Genomic DNA, 27,882 nt, shown 5'->3' with positions numbered 1-27,882 from the left:
TAACACTAAACAATTTGTTTTGCTTAGAGGAAAAGCCTACAGCTGAACATACACAATTCATCTTACACACACACACACACACACACACACACACACACACACACACACACTATGCATACATGTGCTCCTGATAACTGACACATGCATACACACAGGTAATGCAATGTTTTCATGAACTGTCTTTAGCTAGCTGATGCATCATTAAGTCTTGTAATTTACTGTATTAGTTAAAAGGTTGAAAGTTTCCATGTCAGTAAAACAGTTCAGTGTGGTTGTAATAGTCTAATTAGCTGTTCATTTTAACACTCCTTATCGGCTTATCTGTTCTTCAGTGCTCACGGTTACTGTACTATCCATGCTCTGGAAGGAAAGTCCTTCAAAAACGCAACATGTAGTCTCTTCTCATGACACTGTTCAGATATTCACATCTGCTAACATCTCTCTAACAAGTAGACTATCTGCCTTATTCTATTATTTTTGTCCATACGCTTTTTCCTTGTTTTAATCTGCTGCCAATGACAAACTTTTGCACTGTGCCTATTTTTTTTATTTTTTTTATTGATCAACAATACCAGCTGTCATTCTGAAATGTCATTATGGCATGCATGGCTCTGCAGATGTTAAACAGTTTCACTCAGAATACTGCTATTGTCATGGTTTGATTATGCAAGTGCCGTTGCTTAAATCCCTCTGAATCCTATCTCAAGGGCTAAATTGGTTCACCCTGACTTTGCGATTATCTAATCTACTTGTTGGACTACCAGTCTGCAACCATGGATAGCGATGAGAAAATAGAGGTTTTACCACATGTAGGTATATGCTCTGTGTGTCTATGTTGTTTATTAGACAGTGTTTTAAAAATTGCTTTATGGATCATTTTATTTGATTAATTGTGTTAGGACCACAGCAGGAAATGTTTACCAGTCAGTAAGTGGGTCTGTCTTGGTAGCAAACAGCACATAGCTTCTGCCTATTCAATTCAACATGTGCAGATTATTTCTTTATCTCATAATAATCCAGTGTAACATAACTGAAGCTACGCTTGCGGTCCTTTGTTAAATACAAAAATTGTTTTGTTTCAATTATTAAAGTGATAATAATTCAATAATTAATGATAGTGATAAATATTGTACAGGATCAATGGCTACTACTACTAACTGTTGTACAAATCTTTAATTTAACAAATGATAAATTACAATTAAGGTTTGAGCATTGCATGGATTTGTTGAAAATCCCTACAGATGAATTCAAATGTAAACACCAGTAGTTAGGATTAAATATGAAAGGACAAACATGTCCTTCTTACTGTATTAGACTAATCAAACATTCTACAATAAGGTTCTTGTCTTTAAAACAATGCTTCTGAATTCACTTTATGCAGGCCACTTCCTGACCCTGATATTTAATGGTTATCTCGCACGTCTTCTTTACTTTTCCCCCTGAAATATTAAAAAGAAAAATGATTTTGTTATTGCCAAATACTGTGTTATAGGTTTGATTTGAATTCCTTCCCTTCGTCCCAAGTCCTCATGTTAGTTTACACACACGCACTCCAAAAATGTTGTCTCACATACATACGTCTTTTGCTATTGTACTTAAGAAATATGCACAGAATCTGGACTTTTATTATTACAGTTAATCTGTAAGAACTGCAAAAATGTCCAAACACAGACGACACAGAATGAAACTTTTATCTCCTTAATCTGAACTGTGTGATTATGGAACAGTTTTGGAAGTCTATTAATAGGTACTTGTATAAAACATATGGTTGTTTTCATGAGATTGTTTAGTATCTGGGGAATGCCTTAATATTATATCTGTTATAATATCTGTAAAAGTACCAACAGAAACAAACTAAGCTTCACCCAGCCTGTTTACTTGTTAGACTGAAATGACGTTTCATTTCATGCCTGCCAGTAAGCATGAATGAGTGTTTTACTCACTTATTGCACCTACCATGTGAGTTCCTGTAAAATCCAGATAATTCCACTTGCCTCTGTGAGATGTAATTGCTCCAATCAACTTCTTGACCAGATCAGATCTGTGCAAACACAATAAACATTCTCAATCTGTGAGCTGTCACTGATTTTGTAACTGCCTGAAAACGGTCACCATTCGATGAAGGTAGAGGTACAGGAAATGAGTCAGAGGAAAGGGATTTGTAGGAAAATCATGATGATGTCTGTCCCACGTGCCACAATAACTGATTTATTACACATGATTTCACTACCGACGGTGATGTCACTAATATCTGAATAAAACACTGAAAGCATTTGTGTAATTCATAAAACAGAGCAAACAGAAATATCAAAGAACTATCCTCAGGAATTACTGCCAGGAGCTTTTTAGGGAAACAGTAGGAATGGGAAATGACTATGATACTTTTTTGGTAATATCTTTGTAAATGTGGGATTAGCCAGAGCCTCCATATGCAAAAATGTTTTTCTTGGTTTCCAATTCATCTTTAAGATTTCTAGCATTATCTATAAAGGCAAATGATAACAATACACTGCAAACAAATAAGGAATTAAGGAGACTATTGAAAAGAAAACAAAATGAAAATATAAAAATACAGTCATGTGAAAAAATAAGACATTGACATTTTTGGACAAGCAAACATTTGATCATCTTTGAAACAGTGCCAATTAATGAAGTTCATATACTTGAATAAAACCACAAGGAAAAAAATGAGCTTTTTCAATCATTTATTCAACATAAATATAATTAGAGCGATATTCTTCTGTGGAAAAAGTAAGTTCACTCTTGGCCTCATAAGCTAGCACAAATGTAGGTGTTTTGCATAATTGTCCACCAGTCTTTGACTGCTTCAGCTTGCTGGAAATTTGGACCACTCTTCCATGCAATATTCTTTCAGTTGCAAGATGTTTGAGGGATTTCTTGCATATACTAACCATTTCAAATCCCCCACGACGTTTCAATGGAATTCAAATCTGGGCTTTGATTAGGCCATTACATAACCCTCCATTTCTTCTTTTTGAGCCATTCCCTGTTGGATTTGTTAGTGTGCTTAGGGTTATTGTCCTGTTGAAAGGTCCACTTTCGGTTCAACTTTCGGACAGATGGCCTCACATTATCTTCAATCACTCTCCTGAAAAGCTGTCTTTGGTCTGCGCCAAAAGATATCTGCTATTACTGTGGTTAGACAACTCTATCTTTGATTCGTCTGTCCAGAGCACATTATTCCAAAAGGCCTGGTATTTTTGCCTATATGGGCATTGGCAAACTGGCAAATCTCTTTCTGAGTGTAGAAGGGTGCACTTTGACACTAACAGTTGCAAGACTGGCTAGCAGATCCTGTTATGAAATTTTGTGGTTCTTCTACACTTCTTTTTGCATCAGACGATCTGCTCTTGGGCTGAATTTGCTGAGACGGCCTGGACAAATTAGCAGTTGTTTGAAATCTGCGCCATTTGTAGATGATTCTCCTTATAGTGGAATGATGTATTTCAGGTAATTTGGAGATCTTTTTAAATCCCTTGCCAGACTCATAGGCATCCACAAGCTTTTTTCTGAAAGCCTTACAGAACTCTTAGATCTTGACATGATGACACCACACACCTCAATAGCAAAGGGAACACCAGACACTAGATATGAGAGGGGTATAAATAAGACAGGTTCCACCTGCACTCCTTAAACAGATTCTAATCACTGGCACCCAAACTTGAACACCCGATTCTAACTTTATGTATTTAAAGCCATGATAAATGTAGGTTTCTCCCATGTGACCAATCCGTTTTGTTGTTTTTTTGTTAATTTAAATTGTCATTTGATAGTGTATCACCTTTATTAATAGGCACTGTTTCAAAGAGGATCAAATGTTTGCTTGTCCAAATATGTCAAAAAAGCAACAATCTCCATGGGGTATACTTATTTTCTGACATGACTGTATGTTGGCCATTATAATAAATCAATGTTGCAACAATCTTTTAGCTATTCTCACCCCGTGGAACCCCCATCTTATTACTTCTATCAAAAGTGTGCTTTTCCTTTCGTTTAAATATAATCAGTATATTTTAACTGTGAACCATAACAAGCTTTATTCTTACAGTCATCTATCATCTGTTTTAGTAAAAATGAGTTTATAAATCGTATTCACATTTTTGATGAGACCCGTTTTGCATTACATCGTTGATGGGTAAAGATCATTTTCTTCTTCTTATTGTTTGACTATGTTTGGTGTGATATCTGTCAGTTGCTTCGATGCCTGCCTCTTTTTTTAATGCTCCTTCCTGAGAACAAGCTTCATCTCAAGCAAGCCACATTCTCTTCTATTCTCTTTGAATCCCAGCTGTTATTTACCTTTCTTCTTAACCTTATGACCCAAGAAACTGGCTCTCTGAAAGGATATGATTCATTATGAATTCACCTTTCTTTACACTATTGTATTTGGTGCTTGGCGCTCGTTGTTAAAATTCAAGAAGAAACAGGAAGTGAAGAAAACCCCTGTTCACTGTGGCTTGTGTTAACATAGATAGCATTATTTGTCAGAATTTGCTGAAGGCACGCCTCTATAACCTCCAGCATGCTTGCCCTTCACTGCATGGAGGAGAGAATGAGTGCTGTGGGGGGGGAAACCATGCCTCAGCTCAAGCTAACCAATGACATACCATGAATGTGTGCTACGTGACATTCCCTCTCCCACCCAGAAAACACTGAAGCCTGTATTTCTCTCCTCCAATGAGAGAGAGAGAGAGATAGACAAGGACGTAGAGGAGGGGAAGGAGTGTGAGAAAGAAAGGGAGGGCCAGAGTATGAGCAACAGAAAAGGAAAGAAATGGGGGGAGACTGTCTGTCAAGCTGCACTTCAAGCTCAGCCAATAGCAAAGCATGAAGTGGGCATGGCTTAACCCAGTACCCATCCCAACCCCTGCTGCATCTCATGTAAGCGCATTACATGCTGAGCAGAGAAAGAGAATACATATATTACGCTTGGAAGAAACAGTCTACATGCCGGCTTATAGTTTTTAGTATTTATACCCGTCTCCTCTGAGCCACAGAACGCCTCTCTGACCTTGCTGTAAAGGACTCGCAAGCCTACACTTCCTCCTCCATTTCAGTTTCCCCACAGTAGTGGAGCAGGATGATAGCCGCACAGCTTCTGGCCTACTACTTCACTGAGCTGAAGGATGATCAGGTCAAAAAGGTGAGTATCAACTACTAACCTATAAAACAAGACTGATTTTTCTAAACTGGTGCCCTGCACGTCACGTGACAGCAAAAATAACACCCAAGCGTGTTTTAGGGTTTGTGGGTGGGATTAGAGAGGTGAGATGCGTGCTGCCTCACGTATCTTTTTCTCCAGATGCTTCATAACAGGCTACGTGATGGTGACGTCGAGCCTAACAGGCAGACAGGAGGAGGGCCTGTGCTGCATTGCCCTTGAAATCAGTATGTGGATGTCGATGAGTTGAGATGGCGAGTGGGCTCGAGTGTTTCCCTCTCTATGTTTGCTGTATAGAGTGCTACATACAGAGTGTAGGGAGAGGAACACTTTCCCCTCCTCCGCCATGTGACGTATTGAATTTCAGCAGAATGGAGCACTCCCTCCCCCGAACATGGGAGAAACGTGCTGTGGTTGTTTAGCCCCACTGGTGCACCAAGAGAAAAGAATGCTAATGTGAAGCAAGGTTAGGAGTTCTGTAGTGAAGAAGTGATTATATAGAGACAAGTCTTGGATGGACAGCTACAAGTAGTCAGTTGTTAGCTAGTACAGTATCTAAAGCAATGTATTAGACATCCATAAGTGAGTAGCATGCAACCAAACTGACAAAGAGGAAGTGTTACTTATAAACCCGGAAATGATAAATTTTTTATTGTTATATATGCCCATTACAGAGGGTGGTGTCAGAGGTAAGAGGCAAAGGGTTCTGAGGTTACCATGACAACAGCCAGGATGAACGTGACTAGTTGCAGGGTTCACTTTTAGCTTCCGACCACCAGGGTGCCACCATCTTTGCTCCAATCTTTTTTATTACAACATAATCTCTGGCAATTGTTCTTGAAGGTTATCTAGGCAAACAAACTGTGTTCTTATAATAATAATTACAGAAACATTTGCTACAGCTATAACTTATGTATGTGTTAGCAAGTAGAGAGTGTTGCACCAAGCAATCAGGTGGCCTTTACCATCATTGATCATCAAATAAAATATTACAGAAAAAGAAAAAAATGTCTTCGATTATGGATCAGTCTTACATTACTGCATACAATATATGGTGGTGTTGCAGAATTCTAGCCCAGTCTGAGCATGCAAGGTATTCTTACTAGCATTTATTTTACCCCCACCCTGTGTTTGCCTACTTGAACATCTTTATTTCCATGTTAGTTTGAGAAAGCGCTACCAGAGTCCACTGGCGCAATAGCCCACTTTATACACTGTCCTATCTAAATGTGTTTGAACAAGCTGAAAATTACAAACCTGACCTGGCCGTCCTTCAAATAGGTTTGCAGGTTTGCCATATTTGCCAAAATCCTCTTATATCAGCAAAGTGGTGACAAGTATTTAAATATGCATACCTACAAACCATTCAGCCAGCAATTCAGCCTGTCCTTTTATTCCAGCAAATCAAATTCTTCCACCATGATCTCAAACAGAGGCAGAGCCCAGCCTGAATCTCCCATAGCAACCAAGACTGAGAAACCCCCATTGCTACAACACACAATAACATGAATCAGCAAAACCAAGATGGCTGTCTTCAAAGGATCTACTAAATCATTACAATAATGTAATCTGTGTGTATTTTATTGATCTATTTAAACAACTTAAACAATACATTCTAATTAGCTTTTATTGGTCTAATTGTTCTAACGTTTAAATAAGGAATTATATTTCAACTGTCCGGTTCACCTCTATCATGCGAGACAGAGCACTGTTTGCACCAAGCGTCATCTGTTTTTGAGATGTGAGGCCAATTACCTACATGATGGGCTACCATTAGACACCTCACCACTGTGAAAGAGACTTTAGAAGTACTTAGAAGAGTGTAGAAATAAGTTTAGAACAAAACAGATAGCTATAAACGTAGCATAAGATACAAGTCTAGGGTTTGGGTTGGTTAATTTTATATTTCATTCTCACTGAGCCTACATGGCCAAAAAGGGTGCTTTTCAGAATGCCATGCAACACCAGAAGAGATTTATTAAAATTATATTTAATCAGCGCTAGGCATGTTTCCCTGATAGCGATTGTCCATTGTAAAATATTGCAACAAAACATGCATTTCCAGCAAGTCTGGTTTAAGGAGAGTAGGGGGGAGGGGCTGATAATCAGCTGTGTAGTTTGGAACTGTGGCAAACACAAAAATCCACCATCTGAGTTTTCATGCGATTCTGCAATACTATGCAGTATACAGTTTTAAAAGAAAATCACATTTCAATGTAATCCTTTCAGAAAGCATATTTAATCACTTTCTAATTATCAACACCATTAAAATTATTTGTAAAGTGTTAGATCTGACACTTTATTGTAGGTGTTTTTAATCTTTTTCGGGTCAAAATCTTATATACTGATATATCAGTAACCTAATATATCATAATCTATATATGCTGATATACAGATTATTTAATAATAATAAATTTAAAATATTCTCCATTTACCATGACAAAAACTAAGAAGGCATGATAGGGGAAAGGGGCCTGGCTTCCAGGAAGTATCTGGTTCCTGATTCACGTCAGTAGCCCATCTCATATTTTACTGGGGAGAAAAAGACTGCTCTTTTGTATGGAAGCCCTAAGTGGCCATGCATTATTAAATTTTTTCTGTTGTTTTCTCGTGATCTTGATATTATGTTTTCTCACAATGTAATTTTATTGTGAGAAAATCTCACACTCTGTGAATGGGACTTGTGTTCCATGCACGTTGGCATCTTTGCCATCATAAATGTAATAATTCCCAGCTGTAGAGATGGACTTTATCTCGGCATTAAGAGAGAGAGGTGTCCCCTTCTCAAGTGTCTGACACTAATGTGGAAGTCATCAATCCTGCAGGGATGATGTATTTTTGTAGGCCACCCCAGAAGTTAGCATGACCCTGGTTCCCTCGACAAAAAGCCAAGAGCATTTTTCTATTGGTTTTTGGATTATTGCAGAATAAAGGCTCTGTGGCAGTACACATACACTCACCAGAAGTAAACAGCTAATGTTAGGCTATAAACGAACTACACCACGGTCGCATGACTTCAACGTCACACCCACTACGCTTCTGACAACTCGTTCAATATTTATTTTAAAAAAACAATACAATTAGAAAATACTATAAATTGATAGATCTACAAGTTGGAAAATTTGAGTTGCAAGACCTCGAGTATAAACACAACGAGGCTGTAGTAGATGAGATTTCCTGTTTGGCGTGATGATCCCATTTAGTCCACTTGTTAGAAACCACCTTTTTCAAGACACGTAAAAGCTTTTTAAAAAATCCTGAGTGGGGTATTACTGATGTATTTTATGGCGTAGTATAAAACGTGAACAGATCCTGAGCTTGTGATAACCCCAGACCTTCTTTCAGGCATTTAACCAAAAAATCCATTCAAAAACCCCATTGACTTCAGGACGATGGAAGTCCAGTACACAGGAACATTAAGTCGAGATCACGAGAAAACAACTGAAAAAATAATAATACAGCTTGGCCGCTTAGGGCTTCCGTACTTTTGGCATATTTTTGAGTCATAACCCATGCAAGCAAACTCTGACAGTTTTTTTTTGTTGCTTTTTGTTGCTCCTATGCAAAACAAGTAATGGTACAATAACATTTTTATAGTGCCCAAGCCTAATTAAGACAAAGATTAATAAGCCACTTGCTTTTATCCTCTGTTTCTATGGTAGATTGATAAGTACCTGTACTCCATGCGCCTCTCTGATGAGACACTGCGAGACATCATGTCCCGTTTCCGTATGGAGCTGGTGAAAGGGCTGAGCCGTGACACCAACGCAACAGCCACTGTCAAGATGCTGCCCACCTTCGTCAGGTCCATCCCTGATGGATCAGGTGAGACTCGAAACAAGTGTCTAAAAGTCACATAAAAATTCACCTCTGACTTAAACGGACACACAATTATTACATTAAATATGTAGTCCATTAGTATTATCATCATGCCATTGCACATTATATGGCTAAATGTTTGTGGACACCTGACCATATCAGCATGTGCTTTTGAACATCCCATTCCAGATTTAGTCCAATCTCTTTGCTGCTATAACAGCCTCCACTCTTCTGGAAAGGCTTACACTAAATTTTGGAGCATGGCTGTACGGCTCATTCAGCCACAAGAGCACTGACGTCAGACAAGGAGGCCTGGGGTACAGTCGGCATTCTAATTTACCCAAGAGATGTTCTGTAGGGTTGAGGGTAGGGCTCTGTGCAGGCAACTCAAGTTCTTCCACACCAACCTTGGTAAACTATGTCTTTATGGACCTCACTTTGTGTACAGTCATGCTGGAACATGTTTGGCCTAGGTCTCTTAGTTCCAGTGACGGGTAGTTGTAAAGCTACAGCATACAAAGATATCCTGTACAACTATGTGCTTCAAGCTTTGTGCCAACAGTTTGGAGAAGGACCACATATGGGTGTCCACAAACATTTGGTCATGTAGTGTATAACTCTTTAATAACATGCATATGAGTAAGTGTACGTGTGAGTGCTCTCAAGTGCTACCATCCAATTGCTGCATAAATAGCTCGAGCACGGATTTCTATTATAACAAATTATTTATAAAATATATTGGATATCTTGCTATTGGGCAGAATGATGATGATGATCATTATTATTATTATTATTATTATTTGCAGTTATTTGGTATGGCTTGACCGATAAAGCAATCAGACAATAGATGGGCTTAATAAGCCATTAAACTATGGCACCAAGGTGCCCAAGGCCTTTCATTACACCTGTTGCATAAACAGGCTTTTGGGGAAAACCAGCTAAACAAGTATCGCTGTGATTATAAACTACTAAGCTCAGGGATGATCTAATGTTTACCAAAAACAAAGAGTGGCAAATAATATTTCACACTGCACATGCAGGCAGAAAGACTTTATTTGACATTGCTGTGAGTATATTCTTCTGATCACTCTCTCTCTCTTTAAAAATGAAAGTTTTATATGTCCAATTTGACAACATGTTGAGTATGTCCACAAATTCAACAAACCACACAAATTATGCGGCACAAATGGCATAGCAGCTCGGGAATCAATGTTCGGTGTTCTTGAATAATAAATACGTGTTGTGCCAGAACTACTGCAGTTCCCATGTCATGTGATTAAGCCAGCATTCATGATCTGCAGCAGTATCGGGTTACGTCACAGATTACTCAGTCTCCACCTTCCATATTCAATGAACTGTTTACATGTCTACATGTGCTATCCCACTTGTCATGTGCACTACTGTGTTATTTAGTGACAAGTTTCAATTTTATGAAATGTACAGTCTCCTCAAAAGCACTTTGTCCTTTTGAGGTCAGACCCATAATGCTCATTAACTGTTATAGGTCTCATGCAGCACAAGCAACATTGAATTGGTGCTACATTAGTATGTATGAGGCTGTGGCCCACTCTGTATAAGGAGGCTATTTAAAGTGGAGATATCAAAGTGTGAACAATAAATGCTTGACATATGAATGCAGCTCCCGTGAGCTGCCTTGTGATATCACGAGCGTCCTTGTGATATCAGGTAGCAGCATGCTAAGAGCACAACGAACCTAATCATAAAGAAGGATGAGCTGGCTTCCATTGTAAAGGCCAAGCGTAGCTCCTGCAGTAGTCTAGTACCATGTCTGAAGTTATTCCCTGTTCACCATATAACACACTATTTGGGGTGCCATGATTTTGTAGTGTTGTTCAAAATTCTCAGTAGACAAAATACATTTTACTATATTATTATCATCCACAGTGCACAACCTATTTAGAATACTTCCACACTAAGAACTTTAAAGTGTATAACTGAAAATGAAATATATTGTTTAACAACCATTACAGTAAAATAGGTACTTGTTCGTGGTTTGTTAATAAAAAAAAAAGGCACCTTTAATACAGTGGTGGGAAATAAGTATTGGACACGTCAACATTTTTTTTTTTCAGTAAATATATTTCCAATGAGGTTATTCACATGAAATTTTCACCAGACATCAGTATTAACTCATGAAATCCACACATACAAAGAAATCCAAACATTAAAGTCCATAAATGATGTTATATGCAATAAAGTGGAATGACACAGGAAAAAAGTATTGAACACGCCAAGTGAAATTTATTTAATACTTAGTGGAGAAGCCTTTGTTTGTAGTGACAGCTTCAAGGCGCTTCCTGTATGAATAAATTAATCGGCCGCAGTATTCAGGTCTGATTTTGTCCCATTCTTATAAACATATTGTCTTTAAACGAGCTTCGACATGCTTTTTCTTTAGTAATGGTCTTGCGTGGTGAGTGTGAGCAGTGGAGTACATTGCCTATTGTTTTCTCTGTGACGATGGCACCTGCTGCCTCCAAGTGTTTCTGGAGCTCTTTCCAAGTGGTCCTTGGCTCTTGGGCTACTCTTCTGACTATTCTTCTGACTCCCTGGTCAGAAATACTGCGAGGAGCTCTGTATCTGATTCCATCAATAAGTTTCACAACAATAAGGTTGTAAAGGTCTTGGGAGAGCTCTTTGCTTTTCCCATCATGAGATGTTTCTTGTGTGACACCTTGGTAACGAACAGCCTTTTTACAGACCATCAATTTAGTAATTGATGTATAATTACTTTCTAACTACTTACGGATTTCAGCTGGTTCGTTGCCTTACCTTGCCTTGGAGAACTGCTTTTGCTTATTGTGTTCAATACTTTTTTCCTGGGTCATTCCACTTTATTACACATAACTTTATTTATGTTGTGAATTCTTTATATTTGCAGATTTCTTAAGATAATACTGTCTGGTGAAAATTTCATGTGAATAACCTCAACAAAAATGTTGAAGTATTCAATAGTTATTTCCCCCACTGTACATCTGTATTTTGAGGTTTTAGGTTACTAGATAACTTCAAATGTTTGAATTCTTTATTTAACGGCTATAATGTCTTACCAGGAGCACTCAGTGTTCCTCACTGCTGCCCTATATTATGTGCTCTACAAGACAGTCTGTATCATAAATCGTGAACAAGAGAGTGAGCGCACAATTTCTGACACAATGTTTGACACACTGGGACTTGGTTTTCATTCCGCTGATTCATTTACACTTCATTATCGGTGTTAAAATTATGTACAGAAGATGAGAAAAAGCATTATTCCAGAATGTGTAAGGTTTCACTGAAAAAGTTTTACGTTAGACTAAGTGATGAAAACTCCAGAGCACAACCCAGAAAAGAGATAACTGAAGTCAATCCTCATGCTTGTGTCTCCTGGTGTGAAAGTCTATTTTGAGCATATCATTGCAGGACTCGTTCACACCAGGGCTGCTACACACACGAGAAATGCAAGAAGAGACAGCGCGACTTTGCTGTAGAGCAGCAACAACCAATCGATAAAATCGATAATAATCGATTATGAAAATCGATGTCAGCGAATCTCATTATCGATGAGTTGGTCTGCACACAGCACGGGGTACATTAACTCACTGCGGTACTTCTGTTCCGAAAGCACGCTTCAGAGAGTAAATACTAAAGTTGTGTCCCAAATTACGCACTCTATCGTCTAGTGTATGAATTTTAGAAACTTAATATCGCCACAAAAGGAACATTAGCGTTTTTTTTACTAACCAGACGTATAAGCCGCTTCCCGGCGCATGATGTCATACGCACGCTAATGTGACGCCGCTAGCTTTAGCAGATACCCAGAGTCACCGACAATGACTTTCAGTTTACTGTTTGTCAATGTTACCATTTATAAAAAGTAATGCATAAATGCTATTATATAATATAAACTTATTTATTAGTTTATCTTATATATATATAAGTATTTATGCATTATTTTTATGGATGTACAAAAAGCACAGAATTAAACTCCAGTCCTAAATGAATAATATATATTCTGGTGTGTGTCTGTGTGTATTGGGTTCTTTTCAGTCTCATATAATTGGACAGACAGTTGTGTAAAGTTTTAGGCTGAAGTATATATTTGTAACACTCAGCTTGTGGATTTCCATCCATCCATCCATCTTCTATATCACTTAAACCTTTTCAGGGTCACGGGTAAACCTGGATCCCAGTGAGCATGGGGCACGAGGCGGGGTACACCCTGCACAGGGTGCCAATCCATTGCAGGGCACAATCACATACACATTCACACACCCATTCATACACTACGGACACTTTAAACATGCCAATCAGCCTACCATGCATGTCTTTGAACTGGGGAAGGAAACCGGAGTACCCGGAGGAAACCCCCGCAGCACGGGGGTTATAATATATATAATATAATATAATAAACGAAAAATAATGGTACCGAAAGTCCGATTAATCGAAGAAATAATCGACCAACTAATCGATTATGAAAATAATTGTTAGTTGCAACCCTCCTTTGCTGTTACTGTTATTATATTATGAACTGATGTGTGTTTGAGAAAAATGTGTCACAAGACACAATTTATTCAGCTGTAAACTACCTTTAGTGACTGTTTGTTATGGATGTGGGAATTGTCAGAAATGGCTTCTGATTCTTAAAACTTCCGTTAAAATCCTAATCAGAAACTGGTAAACAGACTCTCAACTTTACTAAGTCTGCGTCCCTCAAAGGCTTTTGCAGTTATTTCGAATGTGTTTTGAGTGTGCTCCTGGTTGGAGCATTAATGCAAGATGAACAATGCTCATAAACATATGACCTGTATGATTTATATACTAATATGCTTTTACATACTTGGATAATTTAAATAAGAATGTTTGGAGTTACATAAATAAGAATGTTTGACAGTTAGTCATAGGGATCACATTTTTTCCCCATTCTGATGTTTGATGTGAAGGTTAACTGAAGCTCTTGACCTGTTTCTGCAAGATTTTATGCATTGTGCTGCTGCTTCATGATTGACTGATTGTATAACTGCATGAAGAAAACTGAAGCTTGATACTGACATTATATTGTAGTACTGTGATGCCTCCTGGTTAACATTTTGCATCTCTCCCTACATACACACCCACGCACACGCACACACACACACAGTATTTCTGAGGCATTCTAAAATTACAGTACACTGACTGCAAATAGCATGACCTTTTACAACTAATGCCCCAAAGGATGTTCAGCGAGAACGCTTAACAAGATATCACTTGAACACAATATCACAGTCATCTTCAAGACCTAAGAAATTCAACATCCAGTCTGAAGAAAAGCCAAGCCAGCTTGTAAAACAGATTTTTGCTGTTGCTTGGAAACAAGTACTACACAAATGCTATTGACATTCTGGGCACACTAAGCATCTCTGAGAAGGAAATAAACAAGTGGTGTAGTTTATAAAGACCTTGAAGCGATTCCTGTACTAATATTTCTGTCAACTGTTCTTTTGACAATTCTAACCATTTCATTAATCAGTTTTACTGTCACTGTTAAAGCATCAGCTGTCAAGAGATTCAGTGGTTTCCTTTGTACTACCAGAAAATGCTGTTTTTGTTTTTGTTGTTGTTTTTAAATATACATAACCAACAACAGTCTCTAAGAAATTAAGCAATCATTAATACTTAGGCTTTCCTTGAGAGTAATTTTCTTGAATAATTCCACTATATCACCACAGTGTCATCACGTCAGCCATGTGTGAGATTCCTTGGCTTTATTATGTCTGATAATCAGGCCTATTTTCCTTTGTCAATACACATTCATCACTGAAGACAAAAGTGGCATGTACATTTCATGTACAGAACAATTTTGTGAACTAAATTTTTCAGTGGGTGCACGGTGGCTTAGTGATTAGCATGTTCACCAGCAGGGTTGGGGATTCGATTTCCTCCACAGCCCTGTGTGTGCGGAGTTTGCATGTTCTCCCTGTGCTGCAGGGGTTTCCTCTGGGTACTCCGGTTTCCTCTCCCAGTCCAAAGACACACATGATAGGCTGATTGGCATGGCCAGAGTAGTGTGTGAATGGGTGTGTGAATGTGTATGTGATTGTGCCCTGCGATGGATTTTCACCCCGTCCAGGTTGTACACCGCCTTGTGCCCGATGTTCCCTGGGATAGGCTCCAGGTTCGCCACGATAATGTAGGATAAGCGCTACAGAAGATGGTTGGATGGATGGATGGATGGATGGATGGATGGATGTAAGCTTTGCAGTGCATTAGGTCTTATAGCAATTTTGCTAAATAATGATATGTTAAAAGTTTTCCATTTGTCTATACTCACATTTTCTATTACATGTTACAGAGAAGGGGGATTTCATTGCTCTGGATCTGGGAGGCTCTAATTTCCGAATCCTGAGAGTGAAAGTTTCTCATGAAAAGAAGCAAACAGTGCAGATGGAGAGTCAGATCTATGAGACTCCAGAAGACATCATGCATGGCAGTGGAACACGGGTATGCTTTATTTCTCTGTCTATCTGTCCTTACTGTGTAGTATCTCACAAATGGGAGGGACAATGCTTATTTGTTTTTCAAGAAGAAAGTGATTCGGTTTAACCTCTGTGTGTCTTTTGCAGCTATTTGACCATGTTGCTGAATGTCTGGGGGACTTTATGGAGAAGCAAAAGATCAAAGATAAGAAACTTCCAGTGGGATTCACCTTCTCTTTCCCTTGTGCTCAAACTAAACTGGATGAGGTAAAAAGACAGGGCTGAAGTCTCGCATCTGCTTTCACTGGCATACTTTTAATATTGGGATGATACTTTATCCGAAATATTGAATTGAAATAGTAAAGCATTCGAAATCTATATTGTGTGGTCATGTAAGAAGAATCACGTCCTGTTTTACACAGTCCTCTTATCACAAATACACCATAAATATTTGTACTTTTTGCCACCAGTGTGACAATCAGTAATTAATTAATTTCACAAGAAAGCTAACCAAAGGACCAGCAGCGTGATATAATAATAAATATGGCACTTTTTTTTAGATATGGCATTTTTGCACTTGGATTAAATCTCAAGTCTCAAATATCAAGTCTCAGCTGGTCTATTCAGGCTGGAACAGTAGTGTAAATTAATGACACTTACCCGAAACATTAGAAGTGTCTGCTGCTTGTTAAATCACAAGAACATGCTAATGGTAGATTATGGTAAACCACAGAAGATCACAGCAGTGGATGATGCCCGTATGGAGGTGAATCACTGGTGTTACCTGAAAGAGTTTAAAATGAGACATAAATCACATGAACCATATATAATGTTAGTGTAACTCAAATTAGTTTTTAGGGAATTCAATATAGCATTTTTTTAATCCACCTGTTCTGTGTACGGCTCACTAAAATAACATATTTGGACAAATGCATAGGTCTATATGCATGTGTTTATTGGACTACATATATAATATATACATGTCAAATATAACAAAAACACCCCAAAAACATTAATTCGACAAATTTAAAGTTAGGTTACTTACAGCTTATATATCTTACTGTTTTCTGTGTAATTCATGTACTTTTTTTATTATTCCAGTAGAGCATTTCTCCGAGCTAACTAAACTGTTGTAATGTATATTTAATTGAAAACTGACTGAAGAAATTCTTTTGTGAAAACCGTTAAAACCGTTAAAATATCAACGAGCACGAGAGGGGAACCTCGGGGGGTGGGGGGGGGGGGGGGATTTGTGGGGAACCTGGTGGGGAGCTTGATTGTGATTGGTCAAATGTTCTATTCTATGTCAAGGAAAGCATTTGTGTGATTGGTTAGAATTAACAGGGCACGTGGCTCACGCATGGCTTGCTTGACGTGGCCAAGAGCTGGATTCTATAACGGGGTGTTTTTAAATTCGTGTTTAATTACAATGTGGTCAGGTTAAAAAATATTTTTAAAAATAAAGAAATAAATAAAGTACGAGGATAACAAAATAACGATCTCTAGAACAGGGCTGAAATGTACATGTACATGAAAATGATATTAAAGCAGCTGTGGAGTTTTTCTAGCCAATGTTGCACTGTAATTCTCTGTAAATACTATATGTATACCATTTTAATTTATGCTGAGATTTTGCACTTTAAATGCATGATTGTTTCTTAATTTCAAGTTAAATTGAGTAGCTACAGTGTCAAAAAAAAACATACAAAAAATATACTGTACATACTGTATATACATACTGTCCTGGTTTTTTTTTTTTATTTTATTTTTTTTACATTTGTTCTATACTAAAGTTCTTTATAAACAGTTAAATCTGTCACTAAGCATTCTCAAAGATCAGGCATTCAGTTTTAGAGGCATTTAAGAGAATATGATAAATGATAGTTTCTTTTTTAGGCTGTTTTGCTGACCTGGACGAAACGTTTCAAAGCCAGTGGAGTGGAGGGGATGGATGTGGTGAAGCTTCTGAACAAAGCTATTAAAAAGCGAGGGGTGAGTTTTGTCAGCAGCTCTTATCAGAGCACACATTACAATTAAAAGTTAACATAGAGCGGTTATCCTGTTTAGTCTCAATAAGGGAGTTGCTGTATGGTTGGCTTGTCTTAAGTGAAACTAGAAAAATGTTTCAAGCCAGCTGTGCTGTAGGATTAATGAAAAATATACCATCTTCAGGACTATGAAGCTGATATCATGGCGGTGGTCAATGACACTGTGGGAACCATGATGACCTGTGGCTTTGATGACCAGCGCTGTGAAGTTGGGATTATCATCGGTAAGAAAGTAAAGTAAAATCTCTGGTAAAAGATTGTTTTTACAGCTGTGAGTGTACTTTACGGTTATTATAATAGATATTTCCTTATGAAATATGCATGGACAGCAGCATAGCACAACATTTTAGGCCTTGTGTATAGTATATAACCTTTATTGTCCAAAAACTAAGGGATATATTGGTGTTTCTTAAATTGTCTAGCTGATGCCTGTTGTCTATTATTTTTCTTTCATATCTTTATTTAGTTTTCTTGGGTTGATAGCATTAGTGTTCTTGCATCCAACAGCTGCATGTAAACAATGGGAGTGTCCTTTCTTTTTTTTTTTTTAATTTCACCTCCTTTCCTTTCCAAGTAAATTCCTTTCCTTGCTTCCCTTCCTCGCTTCCTAGCTCTTCCTCTGACGAAGCGGAAAAATTATGCAGTGAAAGGAAACAAGGACAAGAAGAAACAACTTCAGTGAATTCACTTATTGATGACGTTTTCCAGCTGTATTAACTGTATAACAGACACACAATAGTGATTACACCCAAAATAATTAAAAACTTATTGCACATGTACATTGTACCCTTAAATGTTGATGTTTTAGCTTAAATAACATTCTAATTATTACCTTACTTCTCCAGTTTTAAAAACAGGCATTTCACTTGTATTGTTTATTGTAATTAACATTACTAATTTTGTACGTCCTATTTGCTATACCAATATTATTGTAATCCTTTATTCATTGGGAATGTGGTGATTTCAATTATTACCCAGCATATCATTTATGTACATTTATCGCCTTTGACAGACGCCCTTATCCAGAGCGACTTACATTTTATCTCATTTTATACAACTGAGCAGTTGAGGGTTAAGGGCCTTGCTTAAGGGCCCAACAGTGGTTGGTAGTTTGGTAATAGAATTGGTTGGTAATTTGGGCAGGTTGGCAGTTTGGGAATTGAACTCATGACCGTCCGATCAGGAGTCCACTGTCTTAAACACTGAGCATGCATCCTTCCTCAGGTACCGGCACTAACGCATGCTACATGGAGGAGTTGAGACATATTGACCTGGTGGAGGGAGACGAGGGCAGGATGTGCATCAACACAGAGTGGGGAGCTTTCGGAGACGATGGCATGCTGGAGGACATTCGCACTGAATTTGATCGAGAAATTGACCGTGGGTCTCTCAACCCTGGCAAACAATTGTAAGCCACAGAACAATCCAATATAACCTTTACTATTTCAGTCTAACATGAGAAAGTTGGACGGTTAGGTTTATGGATAAAAAGTGTGTAAGGTATGACTAAAGGTCTTTCTGATCTTAGGTTTGAGAAGATGGTGAGTGGAATGTACATGGGGGAGCTGGTGCGGCTCATCCTAGTGAAGATGGCCAAAGAGGGGATGCTGTTTGAAGGCCGCATCACTCCAGAGCTACTGACTAAAGGAAAAATTGAAACAAAGCATGTTTCTGCTATTGAGAAGTGAGTCTTACATCAATAACTGTTCCTGAGCAACAGCTCATGTTATGCTGTTAATTTTTAACTTACTCGTCATATTAACTATATTTTTAAAAAGGTCTTATGTTATTGTTACAATTTATCCTATGATGGATAAAAATCAGTAAACATACTGTTTGCTTCTGCTTCAGTGAACAGTGTGTGTGTTCTTGTCTTATATATTCTATGATAATCATCAGTGATGTTCATCCGGTTTTCCAGGAGTAAAGAGGGATTGACCAAAGCCAAGGAAATTTTAACCCGTTTGGGAGTGGAGCCATCAGCGGATGACTGCATCGCTGTGCAGCACGTGTGTGCTATCATCTCCTTCCGCTCAGCCAATCTTGTCGCTGCTACACTGTGTGCTATCCTTACTCGCCTGAAAGACAACAAGAATGTCCCTCGTCTCCGCACTACCGTGGCCATCGATGGCTCACTCTACAAGATGCACCCACAGTAATGATTTACTTCCTTGACTCTTTGAAGTTTTATTATGATTTAATTTCCCGACTTTTATTGGTTTCAACCTCTGCAAGGTATTTGAACTTTCTTTGAACTAGTCTGTTGAACAGTAGCCAATGTTAAACATAACGCCAAAACATACAGTACATATCATCACTGGCTGTACTCTACAGGGCTTAGAATACGACTGCTTCTTTTCATCAGACTCAGCTGCCTAAACAGGTGTCTACTCAGTAATATAATCATATCATGTATCGAGCAAGCTTGGCCAGAGCACTTGGCAATCTTTCTAAAAAGGATGGCATGCTGAACCACGTGCTGAACTGAGTTTTCTAATCCCTCAAGGAGTTTCTGCTTGTTTTATAACCTTTCACTATAAAGGTTCTATTTCATGACAAGACCTCCCTAAGATTGTCTGTCCAGTCATTTGTTTTTGTTACAATGAAAAAGTATTACTTCTTCTCACCCCAAACTGGTACTATTAATTTTCAAGTTTCCATAATTAGAAGACGGGAATTGACACATTTATGTCAAAAGTTTTGCTATGATTAGCACTGTAAATTGTTACTTTCTACAGGCTGTAACTCTATTCTCATTTGGACACCAGCCCTGCATAGCTCTTTGAGAACGACTGACCCTTAGAAAAGAAATTGAACAGCGTAACTTCTGAAGTGGGCTGCTTAAACGTAACCGCTTAACCAACCCAGATTATTAGATAAAGATAGAGTTTAAACCTGGAACTACATTACGTAAATGATGTTGCAGGAAATATATTTTTATTTTATCGCTTTAAATTTTATTTCCTGTTGTCCTTAAATAATCTCTAATGTAATCCAAATCATCTGGATAATTGAAAGCCTTCACAATAATGTATATCCTCATACTCTTATTCTTTCCTTTGTCTGTCTCAGGTATTCCCGTCGGCTCCATAAGACTGTGCGACGTCTGATACCTGAGTGTGATGTTCGCTTCCTGCTTTCGGAGAGTGGAAGTGGCAAAGGTGCCGCCTTGGTAACAGCCTGGGCCTATAGACTGGCTGATCAGACACGTCAGATTGCCGAGACACTGGCGGAGTTCCGCCTCAGCAAAGAGCAGCTTTTAGAGGTGAAGAAAAGGATGCACACAGAGATCCAGAATGGCTTGAGCAAAAAGAGCCAGGGCACAGCTACAGTGAAGATGCTGCCCACTTACGTGCGCAGCACCCCAGATGGCACAGGTAATATTTTGCACATTAGTCAAAACTGATTAAGCATTTTAGGGTTGGGACCTACAAGCCCTGTAGCTGAAAGTCCCCTAAGTTGGATACTTTTAGCATGACATTATACAAGATTTCTTTCTCTGTTTGACTTTTTGACCTTCTGTCAGAAAATTGATTTGTATCATTGATCATTTCATTCTGCACAAATGTGCAGTCCTTTTTCACAGTGGCACTAGTGTCCCCCATGCCCAACACCCACTGGCCTATTTAGTGCTCTTTATCCCTGCTGCCTCACAGCACACTGTAATCCCGTGAGAACTCAATACAGGGACAGGACATTATTTTAAGAGCTCAAAGCCTCACACCTGACACTGATTAAGGTCGAAAGGTTTCTGAAACAGAGCCAAGCCAGCATGGGAGTGACTAAACTGTGATATGACTTGTGTTAGAACATCAAGTTGGAGGCAGCAAAGTCTTCAGATCCTATTAACTCTTTCACACACACACACACAAAAAATCATTTAGTCAGTTTTGCTGAGGAATTAGAGACGAAATTAGTATTTTGTAGAACGATGATCTAAGAATGAAAACAGCCTGCGCACCGTTTTCTTCATATCTGTTATATCCATATTTTATAGAAAATGGAGACTTCTTGGCTTTGGACCTTGGAGGCACAAACTTTAGGGTGCTCTTAGTGAAGATTCGCAGTGGTAAGAGACGGACTGTGGAGATGCATAACAAAATCTATGCCATTCCTATCGAGGTGATGCAGGGAACAGGAGAAGAGGTGAGCAGCCTGTGTTTGCACTCACGTCATATGATAATGAGAAATTAAGACAACAAATGATTGACCAATTAAAGGGAAAAAACATCAGAAATTGTCTTAGTATGGTTTTGGGCCACTAGAAGCCACCAAACAGCTAGATTTCACTTTGCACAGATTCTATAGGTCTCTGCAACTGTACTGAAAGGATGAAACACCATCCTTTCAAAAGATCTTCCCTCAATTTGCATTTTGATGATGCTGGATGAGAGCATCATCTAAAACATCGATTCAAAATCTCCAGTGTGTGTTCAACTGGGCTTAGATCTGCTCGCTGTGAAGGGAATAGCATATGATTTACATAATTTATACCCTCACCATACCATTCAATCCCCACTCGAATCAGGACAGAAATGTTTCCTTATACGATAATGGTTATCAGTCAGAGGAACTTTGTATTGATTTGCAGAGACGCTTCTCTCTAGTGAGGACAAGTGGACCCAAACCATGCCAGCAATATGTTCTCTACTGGTTTTGCTTTAAACGAACAGATTTAATATTAATCAATTTATAATATGCTTCACTGATCTCTTTTAGCTTTTTGATCACATCGTCACCTGCATATCGGACTTCCTGGATTACATGGGAATGAAGAACGCAAGGCTTCCTTTGGGCTTCACTTTCTCTTTCCCCTGTAGACAAACCAGCCTTGATGCTGTAAGTTTACTACAATCTCAAAATGACTCTTTAGGTTATTTGTTCTATCTGAAGCATATTTTTTACAAGCATAGACTGTGATATTTAAAAGGTACAGAAACATTCTATACAGTCAAATAACAATTATTTTTACTGGCTGTAGCTTTCAGATGTTTTGTGGTCACTTATTGGTTGTTTCGTCAGTGGTAACCTTATTATTTCCATATTACTAGGACTGTCTTGGACATAAATGGACTATATTTCACATTCTGATGGGATACATCATTGATGTTCTGAGCTGATTTCACTGTTTTGGTTATGATGCAGGGCATCCTGGTAAACTGGACGAAGGGCTTTAAGGCCACAGACTGTGAAGGAGAGGATGTCGTCAATCTCCTAAGAGAAGGGATTAAAAGGAGGGAGGTAAGATCTAGCTGCACAATGCAATAGCAGCACCTTTTATACAGATGTTCCTTCTTAGTATTGTGACTTTTGGAAATGTTGGGGAACTTTAGTGCTGTTCTTTGGGTATTGTAGAATGTAGAATGGGGCCAGCGGTGGCTCACTGGTTAACGGCTCTGGGTTACTGATCAGAAGGTCAGGAGTTCAAGCCCAAGCACTGCCAAGCTATCACTGTTGGGCCCTTGAGCAAGGCCCTTAACCCTCAACTGCTCAGTTGTATGAATGAGAAAAATATAAGTCGCTGTGGATAAGGGCGTCTGCCAAATGCCGTAAATGAAACATATCTATTTCTATCAAAGTGTTGCCTCTGTCACAGTGTCTAATGCAATTTATAAGTGAGTGTGTATAGACTATATAATGTGAGTGTATTGAATGGTAGTGTGTATATATTGTCATATCTGCAGGAATTTGACTTGGATGTCGTGGCAGTGGTTAATGATACAGTGGGAACCATGATGACTTGTGCTTATGAGGAACCAACATGTGAGGTTGGCCTTATTGCAGGTAAAGTAGCATAGTTCATAAACATGGATTTGAATGTAATGTGTTCAGTCTGTTTTCTCTCCTCTAACGGGAAAAAACAAGCTAATGGCTAAAATTATCTAAGAACATGTATTTCCCTTTATATTGTGAACAATTATTAGCATGCACGTAACTCCTAAATTTAATGACAGAATTAACCCACTGAAGCGTCTTTGTTTTTGATTGCAGGAACGGGCAGTAACGCCTGTTACATGGAAGAAATGAGGAACATCGAGACAGTGGATGGAGATGAGGGCAGGATGTGTGTGAACATGGAGTGGGGTGCATTTGGGGACAACGGCTGCCTGGACGATATCAGGACCCAGTATGACCGAAACGTGGATGATCTCTCCCTCAACCCTGGCAAGCAGAGGTGCCTTTCTATTTAAATAACATACTGAACCTTCTCCCTTGGATGAATGATTTGCAGATAGAATTGAATACACCGATAGATGTTAGAGGTTAGGCATAGTCTTAGCCTTAGATTCTCTGCCCACAGTGCCCTTCTAATGCAGGGATGTCAGACTCATTTTAGGTGACAGGCCACATTAGAAACATTATTTATAAATGAAAAATGACAATGTTCTGAACTGAGTAACCCTTAGATTCGTTTTTTGGAAAGAGACATAGTTACAAGTGTCAATGTTTTTAGCTTGCAAATGAAATGAAGTTCTATTTTGCCCCCTAGTGGAATAAAAAAAAGAGACTTTTTTTTAATGAGCTCTTTTTCAAATCTTTCAGATCAATTACAGTCCACAAAACGATTTTAGTTTAGCACGCAGATTTGCCGGATTACAACCTTTATCAGGTTATTCCTGGCCCATGGGTCGTACATACCTGATACCCTATTTCTAGTGTGTATTGTACACTTATCTGGCCTTAACTATCTGACACTTGCTAGTTGCCATGTATATATAGACTTAAGTGCACTGGATTTTATCAGTCCAATGGGGGACTAAGCCTTGTGACATTAAATAGCTTTCTAAAGCAATATATAGCCACTGGATTCGAAATACAAGTCAGGCCAAAACAGTGTCCTTTGGTTGGTTGGTTGTCAGTCAAAGAGCCATGTTTGTTGAAAGTTTGTTGAATGATGTAAATAAAGGTCAAATAGCTGATTGTTCTTATACAAGAATTCCGTTTTAGCTGCTGGAATGAATGTTTGAATTTACGGTTATGCTGCCCCTTTACTGTGATATTTGTATTACTCGGGTATTCTACCCTCATATTAGATGGAATTGCTGTAGTTTAATATTTGTTAATACATTAATACATTGTATTTTGATGCCTTCCAGGTATGAGAAGATGTGCAGTGGGATGTACCTGGGTGAGATTGTGCGAAATATCCTCATTGACTTGACAAAGCGTGGCTTCCTCTTCAGGGGTCAGATCTCTGAGACTCTCAAGACTAGGGGCATCTTTGAAACCAAATTCCTGTCCCAGATTGAGAGGTATTTTATACCTGACTTATAACTGAAGCATGCAAGAAAATTGCATGAATGTAGTCTCACATTAAGCTAATATTAAGGTACAATATTACATCTGAATCTTTATGTTTATATAAGTCTTTTTCCTATCTGTATGAGTTGTTAGTTGCGTTGCTGTTGTCTAACCCTCATGCTGATTATTCTCCTCTAGTGACCGGTTGGCGCTACTGCAAGTCCGAACTATTCTGCAGCACTTGGGTCTGGACAGCACGTGCGACGACAGTATTATAGTTAAGGAAGTGTGTGGTGCAGTGTCACGTCGAGCCGCACAGATCTGCGGTGCGGGAATGGCTGCTGTGGTGGACAAAATCCGAGAGAATCGAAGACTAGATCGTCTGGACATCACTGTGGGGGTGGATGGCACGCTCTACAAACTCCATCCGCAGTGAGTAACCAGATCAGAATGGGTCTACTTGTTGCAGTTTGTTGGGTTATTTGCATATTTTTACACAAACAATAGAATCAATAAAGGTAAATATTCTTTGCCATTCTGTTTAGTTTCTCCCGGATAATGCACCAGACCGTGAACGAACTCGCACCCAAGTGCAATGTGACTTTCCTGCTCTCTGAAGACGGGAGCGGAAAAGGTGCTGCTCTGATCACCGCTGTCGGATGCCGCCTACGTCAGCAAGAACAAAAGAACTGAAAAAGTTCAGACCTACTGTCTAGTCCCCTCTTTAAATGAGCGCAGAACACTTCTTCCTATCAGCCCTCACTGAGCTTTTCCGGACATTCAGTCCAGAGCATGGGATCCTCCATACTTCATATTTCACTCCATTTTGAACTAACTGTAACTGTAAGCCATTCACTGTATCTCATTGTTAGTGTCTAAGTGTAGGCGTGTGTTTTAAGAGTAGGTTTTATCCTTCATCGCTGATTATACTAACATTTTTTAACTCTGCTGTAAACATTTTTAGATGTATATTAGCAAAAGGGAAGATATTTAAGTCACAGTGGTAAGATCAATTATATATTAATAAAAGAAAACATTATTTATTTTATTTTTGTATTTGACCAATGTATTGCCAGAATGTTAAAGCTGTGACAGGGTTTGTTACAGAAAGAATGTTTCTGTATGGTTTTTTTGTTTTTTGTTTTTTTTTCTGCAAGTTTTTGTAAGTTCCGATATGGTCAAATTTAAATCTGTTAGCATTTCTCAGAAAACGGGATTATGATGTGAATGTCGAGCTGGCTAGTATGACACGTCTGCTTCAAGCTCACGAGTTTAAAGAGGGCTGTTCATGTGAATCGGGAGTCCAGTTTATGCTGACTCTCTTTCTCTCTTTTACAACTTTCAGCTGGAACAGGTGCATCAGACTGTACTACATATTGCTTGTGTGAAAATAGTTGATAATCGTGAGTGCTGTGTGCTGTGTAAATACGCAAATAGATCATCAGCCCTGCAATGTAATGGTGCGAATCTCCAGTAAATGTCATTGTGTGTATTCTGACTGAGTGTTTCTGTGGGATCCTGTGTAGTTACTGTGAGTGAACCTGTGCAGTGGTATGATGAATGCATGCCTTACATGGTCTAGTGTCCACTCATTTTCTACAATTAATAGGTGCACCAAATGTAGATGTTCGATAAAAGAACATTATTAAACTATTTTGATGAGCCATGACTTAGTCTGTGTCTCTGATGACTTGCTTAATAAATAATAATATGCGATATGAATAAATATCGGATCTATATTGCACTGGATTACTTGATTGATAGAATTGCCTAAATACACTAGATCAAGGGTATCCAATCTTATCTGGAAAGGGCCGGTGTGGGTGCAGGTTTTCATTCCAACCAAGCAGAAGCCACACCTGAGTCTATTGAAAGCCAAGATCAACTGATTAAACAGGTGGAATCAGGTGAAACCTCCTGCTTGGTTGGAATGAAAACCTGCAGCCACACCGGACCTTTCCCGATAAGATTGGACACCCCTGCTCTAGATGTTTGTTTAATAATTAATTAATAATTACTTTCTTTAATTGATTGAAAACAGAATTCATTTTAATGCTATGCTTTATCCCGGTCAGTGACGCAGTGGATCCGGAGCCTTTGTACACCAAGGTTGAGATGCCAGTCGGACACAGGGCAACATGCACACATACATTCACACACACAGGAAATTTAGATAAACCAATCCACCTGCCAGCATGTTTTTGTCTGGTGGGAAGAACCTGGAGAATATGGAGAAAACCCACATGGACATAGGAAGAACACACAAAACCCAGCAGAGGCAGTAACCCGTGCTCAGGATTGAACCATGGATCTTGGTGATTTGAGGCAGCAACGCTGAACCACATTTTAAATTTGAATTTTGCCAAGTTACACTATATGACCAAAAGTTTGTGGACATCTGAACATCACACCCATGTGTGGGTCCTCCCCAAACTGTTGCCATATAGTTAGAAGCCCACAATTGTACAGGATGTCTTTGTATGTTGTTTTTGTTTCACTGGAACTAAGAGGCCCAAACCTGTTGAAGCATGACAATGCCTCTGTTTATAAAGCGAGCTCCATGAAGACAGGGTTTGTGACGGTTGGAGTGGAGGAACATGAGTGGCCTACACAGAGACATCACACTTTTAAATAACATTATTATTTGAGCAGTGCTATTACTTTCCACATCACTAGGAGGTGCCATGTCCTGAAACTGCAGCTGGCACTCTGCAGACTGGTGATGTTCAATATTGATTCAATACGCAGCACTTTTTATTTTTAGTCTTGTGTATTTCTGTCTCTCTCATTCACTCACTCACTCACTCTCTCTCGCTGTCATTCACTCACTCAGTCACTCTCTCTCGCTGTCACTCACTCACTCACTCACTCTCTGTCTCACTCCCTCACTCACACACACTCTCCCTCTCTCTCTCTCTCACTTTGTATGTATGTGTGTGTATGTGTGTGTGTGTGTGTTCTCTTTATGGTAGTCTTTGATATGTGCTATATGTTTCTATCTCCTGGAAAATTGATTTTAATTATTTAAAATGGTTCCCCGTGACCCTGAAAAGGATAGGTAGAAGATGGATGGATTTAAACAGCATCCTTTGATGGTCTGGCAAATTAGCAAAAGAATAGACACCTCCTCATTACC

General features: G+C 38.8%; 1 protein-coding gene and 1 long non-coding RNA gene across 3 annotated transcripts; one reads left to right on the top strand and one right to left on the bottom strand.

Annotated features, from left to right (window-relative positions):
- Window positions 1–123: 123 nt before the first annotated feature.
- On the bottom strand, window positions 124–16,678 carry LOC108263368 (uncharacterized). Of its 2 annotated transcripts, XR_001812149.3 has the most exons (6): window positions 16,502–16,678; window positions 16,117–16,240; window positions 8,857–9,027; window positions 6,538–6,670; window positions 1,957–2,041; window positions 124–1,439 (listed from the first exon to the last, which is right to left on the bottom strand). It is a non-coding gene; the product is annotated as an uncharacterized LOC108263368 (long non-coding RNA). The 2 variants fall into 2 exon arrangements; XR_008396316.1 differs by lacking the exon at window positions 6,538–6,670 and having other exon boundaries at window positions 128–1,439; window positions 16,502–16,584.
- Window positions 4,898–26,415, top strand: hk1 (hexokinase 1). Its single transcript, XM_017464078.3, has 18 exons — window positions 4,898–5,164; window positions 8,845–9,007; window positions 15,333–15,481; window positions 15,604–15,723; window positions 17,353–17,448; window positions 17,629–17,728; window positions 18,729–18,912; window positions 19,033–19,188; window positions 19,426–19,659; window positions 20,577–20,881; window positions 21,502–21,650; window positions 22,224–22,343; window positions 22,650–22,745; window positions 23,189–23,288; window positions 23,496–23,679; window positions 24,602–24,757; window positions 24,945–25,178; window positions 25,292–26,415. Exons 1-18 carry the CDS (start codon window positions 5,102–5,104, stop codon window positions 25,437–25,439), a joined length of 2,757 nt encoding a protein of 918 aa, XP_017319567.2. The 5' UTR covers window positions 4,898–5,101; the 3' UTR covers window positions 25,440–26,415.
- The last annotated feature ends 1,467 nt before the right edge of the window (window positions 26,416–27,882 follow it).

This window comes from Ictalurus punctatus, chromosome 3, assembly GCF_001660625.3.
Source record: "Ictalurus punctatus breed USDA103 chromosome 3, Coco_2.0, whole genome shotgun sequence".
NCBI classification, from domain to species: Eukaryota; Metazoa; Chordata; class Actinopteri; order Siluriformes; family Ictaluridae; genus Ictalurus; species Ictalurus punctatus.
The sequence above is the reverse complement of the archived record's forward strand: the minus strand, read 5'-3'. Positions and strand labels throughout refer to the sequence as shown.